The 24,582-nt window shown below is 40.9% G+C and overlaps 1 protein-coding gene and 1 non-coding gene across 4 annotated transcripts in view; one reads left to right on the top strand and one right to left on the bottom strand.

Moving 5' to 3' along the window:
* LOC116063989 (gap junction gamma-1 protein) overlaps positions 1 to 24,509 on the top strand; it is a 43,775-nt gene extending 19,266 nt beyond the window's left edge. For 2 of the 3 annotated variants that reach the window (XM_035997001.1, XM_031319038.2), the window contains one exon: positions 19,187 to 24,509. In XM_035997001.1, coding sequence (XP_035852894.1) covers positions 19,241 to 20,698 — 1,458 coding nt within the window. In that variant the 5' untranslated portion in view covers positions 19,187 to 19,240 and the 3' untranslated portion in view covers positions 20,699 to 24,509. Of the gene's footprint in view, positions 1 to 11,060; positions 11,370 to 19,186 lie in introns of those variants that run through there. The other variant, XM_031319037.2, reaches the window with a different exon arrangement.
* On the bottom strand, positions 7,930 to 8,001 carry trnac-gca. The gene has a single exon. It is a non-coding gene; the product is annotated as a tRNA-Cys (tRNA).
* Positions 24,510 to 24,582: the final 73 nt, after the last annotated feature.

Here is a 24,582-nt window from a genome sequence, read left to right as displayed (position 1 = left end):
GGAACCAGTTGTGGTATTTATACACACATATTTGGAATGTTAAAGAAACCTTCCTCTCCTATCCGTCTTCCCTCTGCCCAGCTTTTGGGCTCCTGCGGTATTAAAGATACACCACTGTAAATTAAGTCATCCCTAATCCTGTATGTGCTGTTTGGCCGCTCTGACGAAGACTCATGAAGGTGAACGTGCTATATGATTTGTTGGATATTATTAGCATGGTAATAGGGTCTTAGAAGACACGGAAGGAGAGGGAGCTACACACACTATGCATCCAGGTGTGTGATATTTAGCACCAGCAGCCACCTCAGGAACAGAACTCTCAAGTGTAATACACTAATGAAAGACTGACCACTTCCCTGGGCAATGAGAATAATATGAATAACCATAACACACACGTACAGTAGTTTATGAGCACAAACATTCAGAGATTTAAACAAACACACACAAACACATACATACATTCCCTCTGCCCTCTAAACCTGTTTTCAAAGGCAAAGGTGCTCTGCACATGCACCTACACATGTAGACACACACACACACACACACACACACACACACACACACACACACACACACACACACACACACACACACACACACACACACACACACGCGCGCGCGCGCGTCTAATACGCTCCATCCCCGCCTGAAGACACAACAAGAAACATCTAATTCTGAGTCACTCTCAGCCTGACTCACACCCAAGCGCACACACACCCAAGTGCACACACACACACACACACACACACACACACACACACACACACACACACACACACACACACACACACACACACACACACACACATACACACATACACACATACACACATACACACACACACACACACACACACACACACAAAAACCAGCTGTTACCCTCAGGAGAACTTTGCTTTACCAATGGCCTTTAACTTGGTTACTGGGACAAAATTGTTTTTATCTCTAATTCATCATATATTGTATATGCTTACTCAGTCAATACACACACAAACACTGCCTTCATTCACACAGATCTTCAGACTCCACCTCTTTCAGCCCTCCCCCCTCCCTCCCTCCCTCCCTCAGCTACTTCCTCCCTCTTCCTCCTTCCTTCTCTAATGACTCTCTGAGTGTGCAGGTGAGCCTGAGCCTGAGGAGGCGATAACTGTGTGCTTCCGGATGTGTGCATGTGTGTCTTGGCATGCATGATTATGGATGATAACGTACACATGCTCACGGAGATGCCCGACCATCTGTTCACCTCAGGTTAACTCGTCTCCTCGCCACTAATTAGAGATGGGATTCTTAAAGGCTGAGTTGAGTTAAAGATTTTGGAATGGCAAAGCATTAATGAAGTGTGGCTCAGTCCTGCTGCTGTACATGTGATGGAAGATACAGTACGCAACTCTCAAAGAACATATGCAGTTCATAAGAAAAGGTTAGGAAAAAAAAGCAGTAAAATGCTCTACCACTAAAGCTTTCGCCGTAGCCTACGTAAATGGCCTAAGGTTTATACATGTGCGTTGGTGTGTGCGTTGATTTCTGTAAGAGCGTGGGGAGTGTGTGGTAGAGCGAGTGAGAGAGTGACGGTGATTAGCTTCGGAGCAAGTGCCGACTCTAGAGGCAGAAACAAAGTGTCTCTCCTGTGTTTTCTGACCACGGTGGGAAATCTTTAGCAGGAAAAGTTAACCCTCTCCTTGATTTCATGTTGTTTATGGAGAAGGAGAACCAGGAAATGAGTAGTGGGAAGAGCAACGCCACCAAGCCACAGCCGAGCGACGTGCGTCCCCGTGACCTGTAGTTACATTTTGTGCACATCAGGCAACGTAGGGTCCGTGCCTCCACGTACCTATGTACGTAGCCAGGGGTGCTCTAAGCAATGTCACACGTTTTTTAGGCTACAACATTTTTTGTCACATACAGCAAACATCTCCTCACTATCCGCTAGCTGCCTGTCCCCTGAACACACTGTAAAAAAAAACGTGGTCTCTGTAGACAGCCCAGGCTCCACAAATGCCAACAAAAATAAACTGTGCCAACCTGGGGCCCGTTTCAGGAAGGAGGTTTAACAAACTCTGAGTCTAACCCTGATCTCTGAGTTGATTTACCCTGAGATGGGAAACTCTGAGTTTTCGGTTTCAGAACAGCTGATTTGAGTTGGTTCAATCAACTCAGAGTAGGTTCACGCGCGTGCACCACCACAATAAAAAGGCAACATGAATGGAGCCATGATACTACAATTCACCATGGTAACAACCGCAAACAAACGGTTGGCGGAAATACTCATGCGCACAGCGAGATAAAAAAACAACACAGCGGCTGCTGCAAAAGAGAGAGAATTTGCGTGGGAGAAAATTGCTGCTAGAGTAAATGCGTATATTCCAATATAGTGTATATCATATGTAATCATAAGTATAGCCTAATATTACTGGTGAAATGGTATTGAACCTATAATCTATTTCATTTAGGTGCTTTGTGGATGAAAAAGTAGGCCTACTACGCCTACTAATTCCACTGAGGCTGCAGCACCATCATTAACAGAATTATAATTTATAATCTTTTATTTCAAAGGGTTTACAACATTCACCTACAATACTGTGGAACTCCTTTTTAATGTCTCTTACTGGTTTGTGTCCAGGGAACACTACAAAAACGTTTAAAACACACGTAAGAGCGAGTCACGCTCTTCTGACGGCACTTTGCTACAGTGGCTTTACTAATATGCTCTGCATCACCAGTGTTGTAAAGAAAACTGCCGTTTGCAAAAAAACGTACGACACAAATAATCTGCTGGGATATAGAGCATAAGATGGGTGGCGTTAGTGATATGAGGACGGATAAGGTTATGTAGCCTAGGCTGCATAACAGACTGGGAGGGGTTATGGGGGGGTTAGTGCGCGCAAGCACGGAAGGGAGGGAGAGGGGACGGGATGAGGAGGAGGGAGGGGCGAGCTAGCCTCGTTTTGTTTGAAAATACTTTGAACGTCAACAAGAAGTGCTCTCACCCAACATCGCTTAGAGCACCTTTAAGCTATACCTCCTTAGTCTAACCTCAAATATAATATTGTTTTTCGATTGGATTGGATAGTCTTTACAATAATGTCGCCAAGGGGCAATTTGGCTTGTTAAGGTTGCTTTGTTATGCTCCAATAAACTATATTCATCATATTATCCCACCAGCTTTGACTGTATATAATGTGTATTATCAACAGAGGGGGTACTAACAGTTTGTGTTCCAACACTGAGCTATAACCGCATGAGCATGACAGTAGCAATATAAGATAATATGAGTGTATTGTAAATTGGTGCTCCTATAATCTTAATCTGCAGAGTCTTTGGCAACACATTAAACCTAAGAGACATAGTTATATGGAAGGAAGAAGTGAAGTAGAGATCAAACATACATGATCAGGATTTATAGAATACAGCTTGTAGCTCTTATTATGTTTGTAGCTGCAGGCTTTTTTCACAGAGCTTACTGAGTCAAGCAGGAATCACGTTCCTTCTCAATCACAGATGTGTTGATTGTGTGGGTTCATTCATGAGCCTCTGAATGTTTGTGTTTGATAATGAAAGTGTGCTTGTAGATGCTGTAGCCTTTATTCACCCCGAATAATTAATTTGCTCCATGCTAATTACAGAAAAAATGTACAAGGGTTTAATATTCCCATGGACGTCTTGCAGTTAAATATTCAAACACTGTTGTACATGAAATGGAGATACCATGAACCTCACAGTGAACTCACACCTTACAGACTTTACTCTTATTTTTATTTTCTTGCCAAGTAATCAAATCTAATATTATAAAAAAGTAAACTGATGAATGTGGTACATTTTAGAAAATATCAGAGGTCTTAATGTAAATGTGACTTAATTATGGATGGACTTATTACTAAAACAGATAAGACTAAATAGTTTGTTGTTTTCCTCTGGTTTGCATTAATAGATTCTCAGCATGAGGATTTCCATAAACAACATGATATGGTTGGTTGGTTTGTTGCTTGCTTGGTTTGTTTGTTTGTTTGTTTGTTCATTAGTGTGCAACAGTATTCATATTGTGCATTGTTCAGGTATGCTATATTTAGACCCTAGAGCCATCTATCCATCACCCTATCAAAACAAAGCCACTTCCATAGAGGACTAGAGTAGTAAGGGTGTAGCTCAGTTGACTGCAGCTCAAGAGGTCCCTGGTTCAAATCTCAGTCCCCCTTGTAGAAATAATCTATGTCCACAACATAAACATCCTTTATGCTGTTTGTTGCAGTCTAACAGCACAGCAGTCCTTATGTAGAGGCCGGAATGTTTCAAATTAAACTAGCAGAAATCTGTTTCCTGACATTGAGATTGAGAGCCACTGGCACGTAACACAGAACATTACATAACATCACAGCCACAGGTGTCAAACTGTGTACTAGTGCGTTCTGAAAGTCTACAGGTTTCCGTTCCAGCCAGACACCACGCTCAACGACGCTGCAGGTAATTGTACGAATAAATCCCCCCCCCCCCCAAACATGCTGTTTAACCTAAGTGAGCACTTTGCATCAATATTGATTCACTGAAATGGTTTTGTACTAAGGCAACGATGATCTATAAAACTGTTTCACATAGAGTTAATATTGCCTTACAGATGGCCCAGTTTAGTATATTTTCTTGTTGTCCTGATGCACTTATTCAGGCTCATGTAAATCAATTTGTTGAACTGAATAAATATGCATTCCAGTGCTTCCACACCATGTAGTAGCCTACCTAGAGGTTGTGTATATGGGCTTTCAGGGGGCACTCAGAGTTAAACTGAGAACCACCTCCTCAACTCTTATCAGGTCTTGATTTAAATAATAGTGTAAACTATATATATAGACTGTAATTCCCTCCTGTTCTCTCTGAAGTATTTAAAAAAAAGTGTTTTCACATATTTGTTGCTTGTTTGTTGCTTTTTTACTTCAGGTTGACTAATTTCCTTCATGCTTATTATAAACAAAGACTGGACTGCCTATAATTAAGGGCTTTTTTCAGCTAAGCATGAAATGATGTGCGGCTGGTCAGCTGTACTATTGGTAAAGGAACATTTACAACCTTTTTAACTGGACTCTAAAATAACATTTATAAGAACTATTTGTTCCTAGGATAGCATTTAAGGTATGTACTTCATTAACCATAGTAATATGGTTAATGAGGTTAATGAAGTGTGCCCATATTTGAAACCGGGGCCGGATGCTCCACCACTGAGCTATACCATCTGACTGCCATAAGCTGCATGACATGTATGCTTGACTTGAGATAAAGAAACATTACAAGCTCTTGGCTTCAGTTCTTTAAACTCTGAACAAATACAAGTTGTTTTGTAGCGGTCTTGAATTAACTTATTGACCTGCAGTGCTTTCTCAGCAAGTCTGCTCACACTTTGGTTTTGGATGCACTGACATAAAAACATCTGTACTATCATTGTATAAACAAGGGAGGCAGCCAGAGTTGAACAAGAGAGCTCCTGACCTGCTGTCAAATGTTTGGCCAATGACTTATACCAGTGGATGTAATTAAACTAAATGGTGTCCAAACATTCCAATGGAAACTGCTTACCCAACCCAAACACCAAGAAAGCCTCTCTCATCCTTGTTGCTCTCTCCATGCTGGGCAGTGGGCCCATATTATATGTCTTTCTCTGGCTTTATAAACAACACAATTATAATATCTTAAAACAGTTCATCTCACAGTTTATCCTGAACTACCTCTGATATTTAAATCCATAGATGCATACAGTAGCTTAACAAAGAGATCAGGAGGCTCCACCCAACTTGTTTTCTGTCATTAAATGTCTGTTGATACTTTAATATTTACACCACATGCGTAGTTTATAGTGACTCTGTATAGGAAATATCCAGACACAGTCAAGATGTTCAGTTACTGTTTGACTAAACATTAGAACTGGAAGGAGATGTGACTTACAGTACAGTAAAGACCTCAGTCAATTGTGTTTTTACTCTCCCAATATGCCTGTTGAGAGGTGGAAATCAAAAGATTTGTTAGTACATATACTGAACACCTCTAGTTGAAACAGAATGTTGGACACAACATTAAGTGGGTTACGTTAACTTGATAGCAAGGGAGGAAGTTATTTTGGAAAATAGTACTATTATTGGTTGGAGTTTAGTCAGTCAGTCAGTCAACTTTCTGGTGGTAAACTTGTAAATTCCTGTATTGACTGTGTTGTCATCTTTAAAAATGCACTGTTTTCGTGGAAGTTAAACTTTTCCATGAAATCCCCATTTCATGATGACATGTGACATGTGCAGTCTCAGGCTTAGTGCACATTTATAGCAACCCATCAGTCTACAACTCAGAAATAGAGAAATTGCTGTAAAAGCTTGAGTGAAACTCAATGGAAAAAAAATTACAAGAAGACGTCTGACGGATCAGTCACTCAAGGCTCTTCTTAAAATGTTTACATGGACTATACACTGTCAAATAAGTCAAATCAGTTTGGTTTATGCAGACAGGCTGAAGGATTATGATAGTTAAGAAACTCCCAATCTCCTCAATCCATCTATGAGCAGTCAGTTTAATGACATGCTGATATATACATATTTGTGAAGGCTGTCACTTTAATACTGTTTTATGTAGTCCTAGTGTATACATGATGAGCAGCATGGAGGGAAGCCCCAGATTTACGAACTGAGGGCCGGTAAAGTCGTACCCACTGAAGGTGATTATTATCCCTGGGGAGGATAATATACCACAGTTAGTTCTAGCTTAAATATTATGATCCTTTTACACATATTTGAAAGAGCCAAAATCAGATAATATAGCACTCGGACTATATAAATAAGTATAACTCCACGTTTTTTTTCTTTCGCCTTTTTATACACGTAATCGGGGAACTTTTCAGTCGCCACCAGGCTACACAAACTCATCTTTGCAACTTGTCTCAGCTGTGTTTGATGAAGGATAAAGAATTGATATTACAGTGTCAGTCGGAGTCAACTGATTTGCAGCGCATCATTTAACTCTGGTTTCTGTCAAATATATTTAGTCAGCAGATCATCCTATGTGTACACCAACCACAACTTACAGATTTCTAATATTAATAGTTTTTCTAAAGCTGCGTGGAAGACGAAAGTGAGTGAGTTGGCACTGCTCGGAAATGTTACTGGAGACTGCTATGACAGCAGGAGGAACTACAGCATTATTGGTTAAATAGAGCAGTAGTTGTCTTAACAGCTAATCATAACTGTAAGCAGTGAAACTATCTTTATTTTATAATAGCCTAATAATCTTTATTCATAGAACACAAAGGCAGCAAAATAAAACAGACAAGTCATAAAATGATCAGGTATAAAAGAAAACAGATAAAAAACAATTTGGTGTATAAAACCAATACAGTGTAGAAAAAGATAAAAGCAGGAAAATAAAAATATTTTTAAGGGAGACAGTTCAAGGGAAATTAAAACTCTATATTAACAGTGCTGCGGTTGTAGCTGTGTCCAAAATCTGTACTACATACTACATATTATTTCTACATGAAATGTGTATGCTATATCTTATACTGTTTTAGCAATTAGTATACAGTGTCCGCCAAACTCAATGTTCTTAACCGCTTGGTGCTAACAGGAGGTCATGCAATATGTGCGATGTCAGGTGTCCATCAAACTTTGACAATTAAACATCATAAACACAAAAAAATCTTTCTGGAGCTGTTTTACCAAGATTCACAATTTGTATTTAATTTTTTCTCTAGCCGTGAGCTGCTCCTTTATTTCCTTTCAACATTGCATTGTGGGAGGGTATCCATCAACAGCACACTCAAAAACCCACTGTATTTAGTGTGGATAATGTCTGATTTGAGAACATTTAATTTTGTCATGTTTCCAGTGTGATCACATTATATACTAAAAAGTTGCTAAGAATATGTAGTTTGAATTTGGGACACAGTTACATAAACATTCTCTTGAAGGGGGGCACCCAGAGTTGAACTGGGGACCTCTTGATCTGCAGTCAAAGGCTCTACCACTGAGCTACACCCCCTTGTGTCGGGAATTGGCCGTCACAGTAACATGGAGTTGTTCCACTTTACATGTACGTACGTACACAGAAAATGTATGTAATAAATCATCTCTAACCGTGTGCTGGCTGAGTCTGCAAAGATGGCCTCGACTGTGGGATAAACAAACAGGCAAAGTGGCTTACATAGCAATTTTATATTATTCACAGGTAGTGTTTGAACACACGAGGTACCCAGAACTTTTCTATATTGATTTAATAAGATTAGCTGTAAAAAGCTGACATTATTCCTCTTTAGTATGTATATTATAGCCATCAAAATCACCATCACATCTAGTGCAGTTTTCTATAAAAAAAAAAAATATGACTGAAGAAAGTGCTCCATGAAATACTTAGGCCTACATCAAAAGGAGATGAGGACGTGAAATTATTCAAGGTTATTACCAAGATGAAATGTTAAAAAAACTTCACATTCATCAAAACCAAATTGCAATAGCTGTACATTAAAGAAAAACAAAGTTAACGGCAGCTGTGGACTTTGAGCGACATGATATGAATTTAAAGAGGATTTATACCCTCTGATTTCTCAGCACATGATCTGTGAATTTTGGTGATAGCAATTGGTCCGCTCAGAGGAGAGAGATAAGAAAAGAGGCTGAGATAGCATGCAGTCCTAATTTGAGCAACCACCGCTGGTGAATGGATTTGGACAATATCAAATGAACAACTTTTATTGTTCGTAGCGTTGCATGATTATGACTCTATGAGAGGGCATTAGGGAGGGAGCAGAGTGATGGAGGGACGAGGGCATGCAGAGGCTGAAAGTGATGGGGAGGATTATGACCAAGTGGCCATATATCTGCAAGCAGAAACTGCATAAGGGCAGGCTCAGATGATTATTTTTCCCAACTTTTATCACAGAGAGTTCAAGGAGTGTCCTTTTATGACTTTTACAACAACTTTCTGTGTGGACTAAATGTTGTTGTTGTTTTTATATAGTTGGCAGCTCACTGGCCTTCTTTCAGATTTCTCCCAAAAATCTACTGGCATTCATTACATGCAGCATGTTGGACATCAATTATTTGTTATGCTTTGACACAGTGGACTTGTTATAAAACCATGGCCAGTGGTCTGAATAGTACTGTTAGTATAGCCCAACTGATACTGGAGTTTTGAGGCAAATAGTGAAAATTAAGATTTAAAAAATCTAATTTCAATATATTGTCCAATTCTAATGTTTTCACATAAACACACAACATAAATGTAGTTTATATTAAAGAATTAGGACCAATATATGTACTGAGCACGGTTTTATTTTACAATTGAACATTTGGTTTTAGCACTAAACACAAAGTACAGCTGAGGATGATTTGAATGCCAGTTTGGTACTCGGTACTGTACTTGTTCTGGTCATAAGTCAAAGTATTAAAATTTTGCCTGATGCTGGCAATAAATGAAAGGTTAGGGAATTACTAAAGTTATATCAAATTCATCCTGAAGGGAAGATCTGAACCTAATTTTATGGCAATCTACCCAAACGTAGAGACATTTTACTAAAAACCTCAAAGAGAACCTTCATGGTTGTGCTAGAGGAAAAGTCAGGGGATCACTAAAGTATGAGGATACATCAATTGGGGACAATGAATGTCTGTACAAAACATCATGGCAATCCAACCAGTGGTTGAGATGTTTTTGTCTGGACCAAAGTGGAGAACTGACCGACCGACCGACCTAAAGACTGACATTATCGGTGGATAAAAAAATGTTTGTAAGTGTTCTCAGGTGGGAAAACAATGGAATCGTGACACTGTTTGTTAACTACTGCAAACATAATGTCTTTGGTATTTCTTTATTGCAATTTCTATTGACTAATTGGACGACCTATGCCAATACTTATATATCTGCAATAAGCTAATATGGGCCGATATATCCAACTCTTTGGGCCGGGTTATGACAGAAAGGTTAAGGTTACTTTATTGTCTCCCATAGGAAAAAAATGTCTTGGAGAAAGGGAAATTGATCCATTAAGACTAGACATCACAATAAAACACATTAATTAACACACATGTGCAAACATCCGCCTGCGATAAAACAACCAGCCAATTAATCACAAGCCATTCAATCTGTTAAGAGCTATAGCAAGAGCCCTCCTCCATGTCGCCAGCAGTACAGCACCATGTTGGGGAAGAAAAGAACTGGTTGAAGTCAGTTGTACTAAAAAGGAGTGACAGGTAGTTAAAGAATAAAAAAGGAGAGCTAGAGAGAGAAGTTCAAAATCTGGCACCTTCGTGCAGCTAATAAATCACGGCGTGAAGTGGAAGTGAATGTTGGAAAGTTGCAGAAATTATCAGACACAGCCCCTCCTAATCCGACATCTGAAAAGTGTGATGGGAGGGGGTTCCCGAAGAAGTTAAACTGCAAGTGTTTCTGGATTTATTTCCTATTAGCTCCATTGCTTTTTGTAGCAAAAGGTTGCAAAGGATAAACATGTTACAAAGCTTTATCTCTGTTTGCGTTAGTAGCTCTCTTAACAGTTCCTGCTTTCTGTTTTATGGAAGCTGAAAATCTTCTCAGTCATGTTCCCATTTGTAGTTTTTTCTATACAAAAATATTGTTGTACAAACATATTCTATCTTGGTTACTTCAGTTAAACATTTCTTTTTCCTTTTTGCAAACCAAGGACAAAATGTTTTACTATGTATGCAAAATACATGCTGTAAGCTATTTAATTAGAATCTACTGGACTCACGAGGCTACAGGACATGTAGGCTACATTAGATGCACAATAACACTGTTACAAAAACATAAAGACCAGACTCCTGATTGCTACCCTTACCCTTTAAGCCCCGTCCTGTCGCACCCAGTGGCCAGAGGTCTCACAAATCTACCTCCAAAACCATTTACTTCCTCTTCCACCCTATCACTGTCTGTCAGTCAGACTTTCCCTCCCTTCACCCCTCCAATGGGTATTAAAACCGCACCACCTCTTCCTCATTCTCATCATCACCACACATACAAACACACACCCATCCCCACCCCCAACCATGACCCAGTTTGAAAGAGGATGAGGGGGTAAGTGAGGACCCCTTTGAGTACCACAGGGAGAGAGGCAAGATGCTCTGCCTCCCTCATTCCTCTCTTTCAGGAAGAGCTCACACTTGGCTAAGCACACACACTGAGGCTCTTCATGAGAGAACGGCAGCGGAGCCTTGTGTTCTGTTTGGAGTTTTTTGTTGTCTGGATGCCGTTGTTGATTTTAGGTCTGGGTTGTTTGATGTCAGCCGAAGTTAAGGGGTATTTAAAAGAGGCTAAGTGAGACGAGAAGACAGAGATGAGGGGCCTCAGGTTGAGAGACAAAGGACACAGTACCTGTTATCTGGGAGAGGAGTAGAGTGAGTATGCTGCTTCATCACTTTCATTACTTTGCTGCTTGTTTGTTGTCTGCATGTGCATGTATTTTGTATTATTTTTAATGACAGTGACTTTAAGTCAAGAAGACAAAGTTTCATTTGTAACTGATCAGTTCTATCAAGAAGCCAGACCTCTTGACCAAAAGACAAATATTTACAAGGACTGGCCATGGTACAATGTCTTCCTGATTCTTGTTTATACTCTTTTAGGTAACTTCATATCACTAGAAAGACAATTTACATGTTTGTCTGACAATTACTCTGCATGCAGCTGAATTAAAGGCACAGATGCACACAGAGAGGCTGCTCCTGCCTCAGAGATTCATCCTGTAACATATGGAACTGGTTTACCGTTGCGTTTCTTCCCTTCGGTCACCGTTAATGAGGGAATTTTTAGTTTCTCACGAATAGTGAGAGGCAAATGCTCCTTCTGAACCCACCTCTCTCCTGCACAATATCGAAGAGCTCATTCATCCATTTTTAGCAAAGACTTCCTCGTCTCAAGATTCTCTCACAGGCCAAGTTTCACATTTGACCACAATGTTCAGCAGTTTCTATTTTTATCCCTCACTAGTGGGGTTTTCTGATTTGAATTCCTGTATGTCTTCCGTTACACGTTTTATGAGCCAGAGGCCCAAATTGGGGTGTACTGTCTACTCAAACCTTTGGAATTTATAATTTATTTGTTTGTCATGGTCACGTACATTGATCACTCTGCAAGTAAGTTTCATGTCTGTGTTTGTGTGTCTGTATAAATATATGCACCACACAATCTGGTAGAGCTTAGTGTATGAAGTGGATGTGAGTAACAGCTCTGATAACATTCTGTGTGGGTGAACTTAACTTAATGCAAAGTCACTTTTGGCATGCATGTTTTTAATCACTTCAAGGACTCGTTTGAACAGAGTTGCTGCTCAAAAAAAAAAAGACGACCAGAAAAGTTGATAAGAAATCCATTTTTAGCTATGCTGGATTTTTTTGGGGTGATTTGAATATCTCTGAGTGCCTAACAAAGGAGCCTATCCAGCCTTCAAAGTAGGAGAAGGGGGAACCACAATATCAGAAACCCCCCTGTGCTTTTTAAGCCGAGCATTTGCTTGGCGGTCGGTCTTTCACGCTGCGCTGTTACTGTGGTTATCTCCACTCATAGCGTGAAATCGCAAGCAGAAGCTGGTGACCCTTTGTGACATAAATTTGTTGGTTTTATATGGCATTGCAACAGCCACGATTTAACCCACATATGACGATCCAGGGGGTTCTCATGGACAGATGTCTGGCCAGCTACTGTGTGAGCAGATTAGTCTGATGTGTGCAGACTATGTGGGACAAGGTGGAGGCTCAGAGGGGCACCAGTGTAGCCTGAGGATGCCACTGGCAGAACAGAGGAAGAGGGCATTGACCCTCAAGTTGTCTCATAGCTCTCTGATGCTTTTGTTTGTAGAAGTATTTCTGTTTCTAGTGACTGGCTTTATTATAAAGTTAATGAAATAATATTAAATACACTAAAATTATCCATGTGTCTCTCATTGGCTTGGGGTTACCCTGATATCAGAATCTATTCATTTATTAATTTCCTTTCATTTACATACTGTATGCCTCTTTGACAATAGGCCAGACTTATGTTTTCATTTCATCCCAATTAATTATTAGCTACATTGTTCATTTTTCAGAATTAATAAAAAGTTTCTTTTTATGTGATTAGTGAAGACTGAACTGGCTTTGGTCTCGATCTTCACCGATTACATTTTCGTTGAGGATTTCTGTTCATTTAAAATGTAAGTAAAAATGTGGCTTTGTCACACAGGGGGAAAGATATTAGTGACGCAAGCAGCGTAATTAACTTTTTTTCTTTTTCCCGACTTTGCCTTGCCACAAAATTCTAATTTAATCTAATTCTTATTTGACTGTTGAATATATATTAAATTTTAGCCATAAGTTATTCAATAAGTTTGAATACAGAAGGTTTACGGTTTTTGGAGTAGATAAATAACCCTAATCTATCTGGGTTTACTGACTCTAGATTTTAATCCCAAAATATATATGCAATATAAACATTTATGTTTTATCTTGGATAAAATCTGACATCTAGGCACTAATGAAACTTGTAAACAGATACAAAGTACGGAAAATATGACAAAACAAATTATAGCTTTCATCATTCCTGTTTCCACTTACAAAAGTGTGTAGGTAGCGAACAGCTAAAAATCTCTCTGCAGCACATTGCTCCCCTGAAATTGTTGCAAAAATAAACATGGACACATTTGCCACAGAGGGTTACAAATATTTCATTTTTGGACTTCATGAATGACTTTCATGAAAATTTAATAAGAACATGTATGATAAGAACATACAAATCTGGTTATTACTTGAAGCACAGACTTTAAATAGTTACTTTAATTTTTAATAATGTAACATTCAGTGGTCATGTACAGTAAGGGGATACTTTGTGCCATGATGTTAATGGAGACAATCTTTTTCAAATCATGCGAGCCATTAAAAGTTGCAGACCCCATAAAGCAGCACTGTGTATAAACAAAGAAGCAATCATAATCACATAAAAAAGTAAAGTCAATGTGAGGAGTGTTTTAACACTCAGCAGCAGATCAGCAGGATCAGGGCTAAATCAAATAGCAGAAGAAAGTTTATTTTACTAGATCTGCTTTAAGATCTTTCACAATTACTTTAAATTATTAGCATGTATGGTGAAGCAGGAAATGTTTACCCCAGCCTGTACTCACACTCCTACTCTGCAGGAGGAAAAGTACATGTGTGCTGTGTGCTGACTGATGGATAGCAGCTGCCGCATCTGTAAGGATGTTTGTCTAAGGATGAGTACTGCGTGAGATTTACAGAGAAGCAGAGACAAAATCATATGAAAACTAAATAGGAAATGATCTAATAACTTCGATAACTAATTATATTATTATATTATAGTTATTTACATACCCCAACAGACAATATTGATATAATGTACAATAATAGTTTTGCATAGCAGTTTAATATGTTTCATTTGTCTATAAATGTACATGTTAGTATGCTTCACTTGATTAAAGTTCATCCAGAGGCAAATCAATCTAATACCCTTATATACACTCATTAGAGCTTTTTTTCCTACCATGTACAGTACATTCATTATCTAAACTGCCTGTGGCCTGTGTTTATTATTGTGGCTTTGTTCATATGTGTGTGTGTGTGTGTGTGTGTGTGTGTGTGTGTGTGTGTGTGTGCGTGTTTATACATGCATCTGCATATATCAAAGACAAGCAGGAATAATATGTAGACAGTTTAGAGGCAAAGAGAGAGGATACAGACAGAGAGAGAGATTTCTTTTAACTCCCCCTAACAGTTTAACAAAGAGAGACTCTGAAAAAGCTCAAAGCATTAAGGTAGAGACCTCTGACACCTGCTCTGAATCAGCCTCGTTAGTCTTTCCCTGTTCCCCAGATTTGTTTCCCAGCCATTCAGCTCCCTGCCTGTTTTCCTGCCTAATCACCTTATCCTGCTCACCTGAGGTTCTCCACCGATCTCTCCACCCACACGTCATCCCCTTGTCGGGTTAGTTTGTATTTAAGTCCCGGTTTTTGGTTCATTCTTTGTTGGATCCTTGGATTTGTTCTTTTTTTTTGTATCAGTTTTGCGTCGCCTGTGCACAACCTTAAATAAAGACTATTTCTCCAAGTTCCTGTTGTCTGCAGTCTCCTGCGTTTGGGTCCACCTGCTCCACTCTTCATGGCAAAAGGACAGTAACTGATAGTGTTGCTGAAATATGATGTACAGAAACCATGACCTGGCTCACCTTTTATGTACCTTTACCTGTTGTTGCACAGGACTCCCCTCGATGAAGCATGCAGTCACAGCACATCTAACTGTTACACACAATTACAACCCTCGTTCACCTACAGTGGTCCCCTACATGGGTCAGGCTTTGTACTGTGGTGGGCTCCTTCCCCTGGTGTCCCTCCCAAGCCCAGGGCCCTTCAGCTTGTGTTCACATGATGAGTCAATTGTGAAATAGGAGCACTTCAGCTATGCAGTGTTCCTCATAGTCATGGTGTGTTTGTGTACAGGGACATTCTCATCTACTCTGCATGCTTTTTGAAGCTGTGTGTGTGTGTGTACGTGTGCGTGTACGTGTGCACGCGCGCGTGTGTGTGTGTCTGCCCCTCTGTGAGTCTGTCTATGTAATATGTCGGGATGTGAGTCTCTGTGGATCCCGAGGGATAAAAACCAGGGACTGAGGGGATCCCTCCAGTGATGCTTACTGTATTTGTAACTGTCTGATTGAATCAGCGTGTGAGGTCATGAAGTGGAGTTTATCCCTTAGGAACTGATCTTGTTGACCTTTGACCTTGTACTGTTCTGGTAGGGCTATGAGCAATATTATGAGCTCAGATGTATCAGCGAGACTGAGAGTTTGATGACCCGTAATAACACAGACATGACCTTTAGGGCTGATGGCTATAGAGCCATTGATCCTGAATGTTATTCTCTTTCAAAGAACATCAGTAGTCTTTTATTATATAAAATCACATTATGATTACACTAAATTATGTTTTACATGTTTCCTTTTCTCACTTTAGAACAAAGTCTGGCGTGCTTTTTCATGTTGTCACGTATGACATGATTTCCATCAGTTCATCGTTTATATCAGAGTAACAGACAGAAAGCCTGCTGCTGTGTGTGCGCTGCTATTTGGGAGGCTGACTCACCCCAGTTACTTAATGCATAGAGTCAGCTTCTTACCCCTAACTGCCCCACTAGCTCCCACAGACATAAATTGAATGAGAAAGAAAAATGCCAGGTTATATGTGGCTGAGGTAGCAGGATTATTAAGCTTGGTTGCCTGGGCTGGAGCGTCTCTCCTGGTCAGTAGGGAGTGTGACAGTTCCTGGTGCACAAACTACCTAAGAACTCTACAGAATAAATACAAGGCTTCATCAAAGGACACACTTAAATTCCTCTATGTCTTGTGAATGTGCAAGGACTGTTTCAGCTGGGTCTCAGCTACAAACGTGCATTAAATTGCATCCAGCAACCTTTTAACTGTTCCCAGAACAGAAGAGGTAATCGTGCCTTTTCTGTGGTGGCTCCAAGGCTCTGGAACTCTCTCCCTTTAGCCTTGAGAGCCTTGGATTCTGTGGACATTTTTAGAAAACACTTAAAGACACATCTTTTTAGACAAGCATTTAATTAGCCATATGGTTTTGTATTGTATTTTATGTGTTGTTGTTTTTTATTTGTTTTTACTGTAAAGCACTTTGTGACCCCTTTTGTCTGTGAAAGGTGCTTTATAAATAAAGTTTACTTACGTACTTACTTATAGTATGAAATTAAAAACACCTCTGACCCACAGAGCTTCCCAATCCCAAAGTTTCCAAAAATACAAAATACCAGACTGGATTTTGAGGAAATGTGTATAAAATCATGCACAAGACATCTGAAATATTTCCATTTGAGCCAATGGTGCAGCCACAAAAACATGAAAACCTGGGTCTGAGCATTTCACTCAGTGTAAACATCAAGCACTGGAGCATGAAGACTTTTACAATAAGGGGTTAAGATAAGAAAGTAATGCTGCCCTGAATTTGAATACAGCAAGAGTAAAAAACTTTAATATGTGCTGGATCAAAACTTTAGCCTGGTTGACACCAGACCCTTCTCAGCTGTAACTGAGAGTGGGTCTGGGAAAGGTTCATTGACAGTTCATTTCCAAAAGGGCGTCACCAACGGACACCGCTCAAATGCCTCTGGGCACATTGGATAGTCCAACCAATCAAACCAACGATCCGGGTGACGCTGCTCTTCGGTAGCCGTCATGTTTAATGTAAACAAAAAGCTGCTCGCTGCTCGCCGTCGCTGCGCTATCGTCGTCGCGTAAAGCCCGCCTCAGCGGTTGTGATTGGTGCCTCGAATTCGGGGACATTGAAAATGGGTTTGAATATGCTCTTCGCCAGACTGACTTGCAGAGCAAATCTCAAATTTGCCGGAAGTTCGTCAGGGTTTACCCAAGCTATCAAAACTTTAATTTGAAGAAGAAATCAGAAAAAACATTCGCAAACTAATAGCAGCCACTAAATAATACCTCTATAAAAAGACCACATTACAAAGAATACTGTATAAATAACAAATGAAATTGACTACATCCCAAATATTCAATAAAGTCCCATAAAAATGAATTATAATAAAAAGGACAAGACTAAAAAGACAAATACAGCAGAAAGAAAAAGTAGGAAAAAACAAAAGATCCACTAATAATGAAACATTTTGCCCAAACACAATAAACAACAGAATAAGCTTACCATTATATTTTATCAAAGCAGTTTAACCTTTGCAACTGATTGTTTGTCTGGACTCAATCTGGTTGTTATTATCTAAAGGACAACTGTGCAGCACAGTAAGAGTTATGTTAAGAAACGCAATGATGTAATGCTGTAAAAGTCAGACAGAGCTTGACCATGGAAGGACACTGCTATGACTCTGTGTGCTTGTGGCCTCGGCCATTTGCTGCTTACTCATACATGTCGGTCACAGACGCTCACAGTTGGCACTCTCAGAAGGACTGCGCAGTTATGGCCTCTTACTGTATGTGGGTAATAGGAGTACTGGAGTGTGCATGTACAAACTCCTGTGTCTCTGGCAGGCCCTTATATGGTCAGAGTGATCAATTTGACATGTTTCATCACAAGCCTTCTTCAAAACATTCCCGCCCTCTCTGCTCCTACTGGAGACACAAAGCAGAGGGCTGGGAGCTCCTGCTTGTGTCCTCCAGCTGAATTTCCCCTCTCGCTGCAGCTGCAGCTGCAGCTTGCTCCGACTAAGCTCTCAACCTGCTTGGTAAGGATATCGTCCCTTTAAACCCCAAACTAAGCTAGTATTCATGGTGGGATTTTCCTCTCAGTCTAGCTGACAATAATCCATGCGCTTGTGGCTTCATAAGGGGGAAAGTTCTGTGGAGGTGTTAACTCAACCCCCAAAGCTGCCCTGAGGGACAGCAGTGTTTGGGTTCAGCTCCACTGCCTGAGCTAATGTGGGTCTGCTGTCTGACTCCCCGCTCCAATGGTTTGTGCCCGGCCACCTGCTGATTCTGCTGGTTTGGATGGACTGCCTGGAGCCCAGACCTAACCTACATAGACAACATTTCCCTCTTCCTACACACAAACACGCACGCACGCACGCACGCACGCACGCACGCACGCACGCACATAAGCATAGCACATTGCTATTTACCTCCCAACCAGAACAAACCAGTCAAGTTAATACAATCCTGAAAACTGCACCTCACACAGAAGAAGTCTCTCTAAGAGGATTTATTCTTCAAAAAGAAAGCTGTTAACTAAAGTGAGTGTGTATTTGGCGATAGCAAATTCCCTATTTGGATTATTTCACGTCCTTCTCAGTGCTGCTTGATGGTATTTTTTAATACCGATATCCTCTTTCCACTCTTTTTAGTCTTCTAATTCCCTAAAAAGCTCGAACTTGACAGCAACCTCACTGTGGCACTGAGCTCCAAATTGTGTGTGCATTTGTGCTGCAAAAAGCAACAGATCAAATAAAGGATTTGTTGATTGCCTGAGCTCAGAGAGGAACATTTATTTTAATTAAGGCAATTATTATGTCACCCCTTTTCCCATCTTGCTGATGAATTTGCAGAACTAATGCTATTTCGACAGGGATAAAAGTCTAGAAAATCATACTACTTGCTTTAATCACGTTTTGAAATTTGCATTTATTGTGAACATATGTGAACTCATACTGTCTTTCTTTTTTCTCCCTCTTGTCTTCCCCTTTCCTTTCTCCAGAGTCTGTGAACAGGTGAGAGAGGGACACTGTCTGCCCCACTGTCCAGCGACACAATGAGCTGGAGCTTCCTCACGCGGCTGCTGGAGGAGATCCACAACCACTCCACCTTCGTGGGGAAGCTGTGGCTCACCGTGCTCATCGTCTTCCGCATTGTTCTCACTGCTGTTGGGGGAGAGTCCATCTACTATGACGAACAGAGCAAGTTTGTTTGCAACTCGGGCCAGCCGGGCTGCGAGAATGTCTGCTATGACGCCTTCGCCCCTCTATCTCATGTCCGCTTCTGGGTCTTTCAGATTATCTTGGTGGCGATGCCTTCTCTCATGTACATGGGCTATGCTGTCAACAAAATTGCACGGTTAGATGAAGCCAAAGGAGGAGGTAGTTCTGCTGCAGTTAGAACAGGAGGAGGGAGCTACACGCACAGGAAGCCCAGGAAAATCTGCTTTGGAGCACGGCAGCACCGGGGCATCGAGGAGACCGAGGAGGACCAAGAGGATGATCCCATGATCTATGAGGTGCCAGAGATTGAGCCCCCCAAAAGGCCACGGGATCCACTGCAGCCCGCACCCAAACCCAAAATCCGGCATGATGGGCGCAAACGTATAAGAGATGAGGGGCTGATGCGGGTCTATGTTTTGCAACTGGTGACTCGTACACTGCTAGAAGCAGGCTTCCTTGCAGGCCAGTATTTGCTGTATGGGTTCCGTGTGACGCCTGTGTTCGTGTGCTCGGGAAAACCATGTCCCCACAGCGTTGACTGCTTTGTGTCGCGGCCCACAGAGAAGACCATCTTCCTGCGCATCATGTATGGTGTCACTGTCCTTTGCCTCACGCTTAACGTTTGGGAGATGCTCCATTTGGGGATTGGTACCATCTGTGACATTCTTCGCCGTCGGCGCTGCCCACCTCAGGAGGATGAGTACCAGTTGGGATTACTGGGCACCAATGGAGGTGTGGAGGGCTCAGTAGGGGGGACAGGGCCAGAGGCAGGCTCAGATGGAGGGGTGGGTGGAGATGGGGCTGCAGATTATGTGGGTTACCCCTTCTCATGGAACACCCCATCAGCTCCACCTGGCTACAACATTGTGGTAAAGCCAGAGCAGATGCCCTACACGGACCTTAGCAACGCTAAGATGGCATGCAAGCAGAACCGGGCAAACATTGCCCAAGAGGAGCAGCAGCAATTTGGTAGCAATGAGGATAACTTTCCCACTGGAGGGGAGGCCCGCGTAGCTTTGAACAAAGACATGATTCAGCAAGCTCATGAGCAACTGGAGGCAGCCATCCAGGCTTACAGTCAGCAGCACCGGGCAGAGGGGCAGCTTGGGGACAACCAGGACGACAAGCCCCAAAGTAACATCATCCAGGCCCAACCTCAACCACAGCCTCAGCCTCAGAAAGAGCGCAAGCATAGATTCAAGCATGGGAAAGGAGGCAGCAGTGGAGGAGGCAGCAGCAGCAACAGCAGCAGCAGCAAATCAGGAGAGGGCAAGCCCTCTGTATGGATTTAACCCCAGAAACAGTAGCATGTATTGAAACAATGTACAGTATATATTAGAGACTGGATGACGAGTTGTTGCAATTTTCGGTGGATATTTAAACACCACTGTGCCTTAAAGAATCCTGCAAGCTGGAGAAGATGTGTGTTTGTGTACTAAGGTGTGTCAACAAATGTGATGTTGCAGCTGACAATTTGTTTTGTCTGGGCTATCATTGTTTAACTTGAAACATCACACCAACACAAACTGTAGGCCACAGTCTGTCGTTAACATGTCTCGTTCTCCTCAAGCCCTGAAGCAGATTATTGACCTCTGTTGTCTTCCCGTTCATCCTTTCTAAGGGATTTGAACTTGATAATGAGTTCTGTTGCAAATCAGATTGATCCCAGATTTGGCTTAGCTCATTTTCTGGTCGCTCCTCTGCAAAGACAACGTCTCCGTTAATACATTGGCATCCTAATTCTTTGGACATCAAAATGTATTTATGTATCATCATAATACAAAGGCAAAAGGGATGCCATGTCATCACTATGTTCTGGCAAGCCAAAACTATGAATCCATACTGTAATGACGTTATCAAGGAACTTCATCACACTAAAAATGCAATAAAATGAAACTATAATTGAATGGCAATGCCTAAAAAGCAGTGACTTTATAATGCAGTGAGAACATCACCTTCCTGAAGGCTGTGTCCTGTCAGTCATGTTCTGTGTGTGTTCTGCTTTCTCTCCAGTGTCAATCACAGTGTTATGTTGCTGTGACTTTGCTTTTGACAGTGTGGTTGTATATGTTTCCTGTGGGTTTTTTGATAGCTGTGCTACACCAGCTGCTGCTCAAAAACCGATAAGTACAGCAGGTGGCTTTTTTTAACCAGTCTACATCTGAAATTTCCTGAGAAAAAAAGTTATTTTCAACAAGGTGCATAAACCATCCAGTTTGTATACCTTATTCCTCAACATCTCAGTTTCTCTCTCTGGCTCTTCATGGCTATTTAACAAGGCTGCTCAGCACTCCACTGCTGTCTCATCTGCCTTGTAGTTGACTGCCCCCTGGTGGTATCTTCTACAGGGCTTCCTTTATTGGGGAGTAGATACCAGTTGCCAATGCTACCTGCATCCAGCAACACCTTAACCAGCTGTAGTGTTCCTTTCCTAGTGACAAGCCTTGTGTCAGTTAAGTCTTCTCAGCACTACAAGTTCAGTGTTACATGCACAAGGCTGCAATATCACCACGTTGTAATGGAAAAGGTTTAAAGCCATTACTAAATAGTGAGACCAAACACTGTTTGTGTGATGCAAGTGTTAGTGCCAAGATTTTATGCTAGGCTGCCATGAAGCCTGGTTGTTTGTAGCTTTGGAATACTGTGGCCATGCTACTCCAATTGTGGAATAATGCCTATGTAAGACCAACCCTTTTCTAAAAGTCAATTGTTTTTTGTATTACAGTATGTGTATTGCTTTTCAGAATGGGATTTAAAGAGCAAACTCCAAAATGGAGTTGATTTTTATGTTCGAACCGGTGTTTTATATGAAAACACTCTTTTTTTTAATGTGTTTTGTAAAATAAAGAAAAAGAAAGCAAGTTCTTTTAACAATTAATTAGTTGTATAGGTATTTATGGTTATTGTGTTTTAAATTGCCTTCCATTGTAAAAAAAAAAAAAGTGAAATATTACATAGTATATTTTTATAATATGTTGGCTACAGTGACTTATTGATGTAAAGAAAAAAGCCAGACTTTTCCCTGTATGTTACAGTATCAGTATTTAATGTATGTAGCAACCCTCTGGGCTGTGTTTTAATAACAGTGTTACTCCTTTTCCAACATTGTTCTGAGATAAACAGCTAAACAGCTGTGTGCAGAGACAAGGAAATGAAGTGCCAAATTATTCAAACCATTCCAAGCTTTGCCCACAGTGGCTTTCCAAACAAGCAGCAGTTCATTTTATGTCAAAACTGGAAGGGGGAGCAAATCTGAAAAGCCGACACATTATGTTCTTGATTTAATGAACCTATAAATCTTGTCTAAAGGATCTGAGTCTTTCCCAGGAAATAGTGAACTAACTGAACAAACCATTACTCGTGAGTTGTGGCTGGACATTGTGACGTGGTTTCCTTCACATAAAGTTACAGCAGGGTGCTCACGTAGAAAGAGTCCTTCTTATTGGCTGGTTCACCACTTAGCTCCACATGTCTGTTCAACAAGCTGGCCAGCAGCAGACAGTCATAAATCACCAGAAGTTCTTGAGTCAGCTGCTTCTCAGAGCATTGATTTATACTGGCTCCACTGGTGCAGCTCTATCCCAATAAGCCAGAGGTGATTTACTGACTTCCAGTCAGTGTCAGTCTCCTCCCCTGGAGGCCACTCAGCACTCATTAAATTCTTCCCAAGTGAGAAATGTTTCTCAACTAAAGTATTTACTGTGTTTTGTTCAATAAAAGGAAACAAACAACGTAGACATGGATAACATGCAGCTGGTGATGCTTTGCAGTTGGCTGAAGCCACTAGAGGGAGACTTCTGTCAAAAGAAGGAGCACTTCAGAGAGTGAGGAAGGGCGTTTTGAGGAGGTGCCATGAGCATACTGAAAGTCCCCATCTGCTCAGACTGCATGACTGGCAGCTTGGCCTTACAAATCCAACACTATTTGAGGTTATGTGGCTCAGACTTGTCTGTTTCTAGGGGAAAGAAAGGAATTCAAGCAGCTATCCAGCTCAAAAGAGACCCTGTGGCACAGTTATGTATTTGTGTCGCCCTGTTCTCTTTTGTGAAGTGAGTGACAGAGAAAAAAAGACAATAAGTTAAGAAAGAAAAAAGTGTGCTCACTGGACAGAAATGGCTTTTACAACTACTTGTATTAGGGTTTATTTTCCTCTGCATATTGTTGCTGTCCTTTGAAAAACATGAAAATGTCACTTGGGCTTTAAAAAAACCCTTAAAGCAAAAACAGGACAAACCAAGGGTAAAGGAGCCCTGTCTGATTTGTCTTACAAGTGTATCAATGTGTGTTTTAACCTTTGTGACAATGCATTTGCGAGATAATAAATAAGGGTGTTGGCCTGTTAGGAAGGACATTTTTCTCAACCCATAATGAGCATCTTATCCTTCAGGTTCAGCACTATGTAAATGTTGGTTTCTTTCATGAATGTTCTTTTTTTATGTAAGTACATTGATTCTTTAAGGATTTTCAGCTTAAACTTAATCGTTACCAAAGTACTGACAGTATGCAGTATGCATTACCTAAATTTGAGATATGGTTTACTTGACATCAACAATATACATTTGAGCTCCCTTTAAAACACTTTGTAACTGACAGCCAATTTATTATCCCTCATGGCAGCTAAAGGAATTATAAGCGAAAGCACGTCACACAATGGTTGTATCAAAGTCTTTTGTGGGTTAATATATCAGGGATACCACAATGTCCACCCTCAGCATCTGTTTGTCTATGTAAAACAATGTCAGTGTTCAGGAGAAAGACTGTGGTGTTTCCCTTTATGTTTCTTATAGTCACCCATGTGGGATGTGACAATTAAACCAGTGGTAATACCAGTACAAACTCTGATTCATACATGCATTTGTGCATTTCTGTGTTTTTCTATGCCTTTTGTAAAATGTAAATTTCTTTGAGTGCCATTCTTGCATCCCCTTGCAAAGATTTGTTTTCATATTCATTGATGAATAGTACATTTGCATGTGAAAAGACCTATTTTCCTAAAAAAATAAATCAGAAATGCATATTGAATAAAGTGTCAGCATCTTTTGTCTCAGCTCAACAGCCGAGAGAAAACCCTGTTAGGAAATAAAAAGCTTCCCACTCTTGAAACGTTGAGTATTGCCCTGTTCTTGTTGTCGGTATGAGATCTGTGTTTGATTTTGATTAGTGGAGAGCAGGGGGT

Source organism: Sander lucioperca, chromosome 21, assembly GCF_008315115.2.
Source record: "Sander lucioperca isolate FBNREF2018 chromosome 21, SLUC_FBN_1.2, whole genome shotgun sequence".
Lineage (NCBI taxonomy): Eukaryota > Metazoa > Chordata > Actinopteri > Perciformes > Percidae > Sander > Sander lucioperca.
Note: the sequence above shows the minus strand (reverse complement) of the source record. Positions and strands in the feature narration are given on the sequence as shown.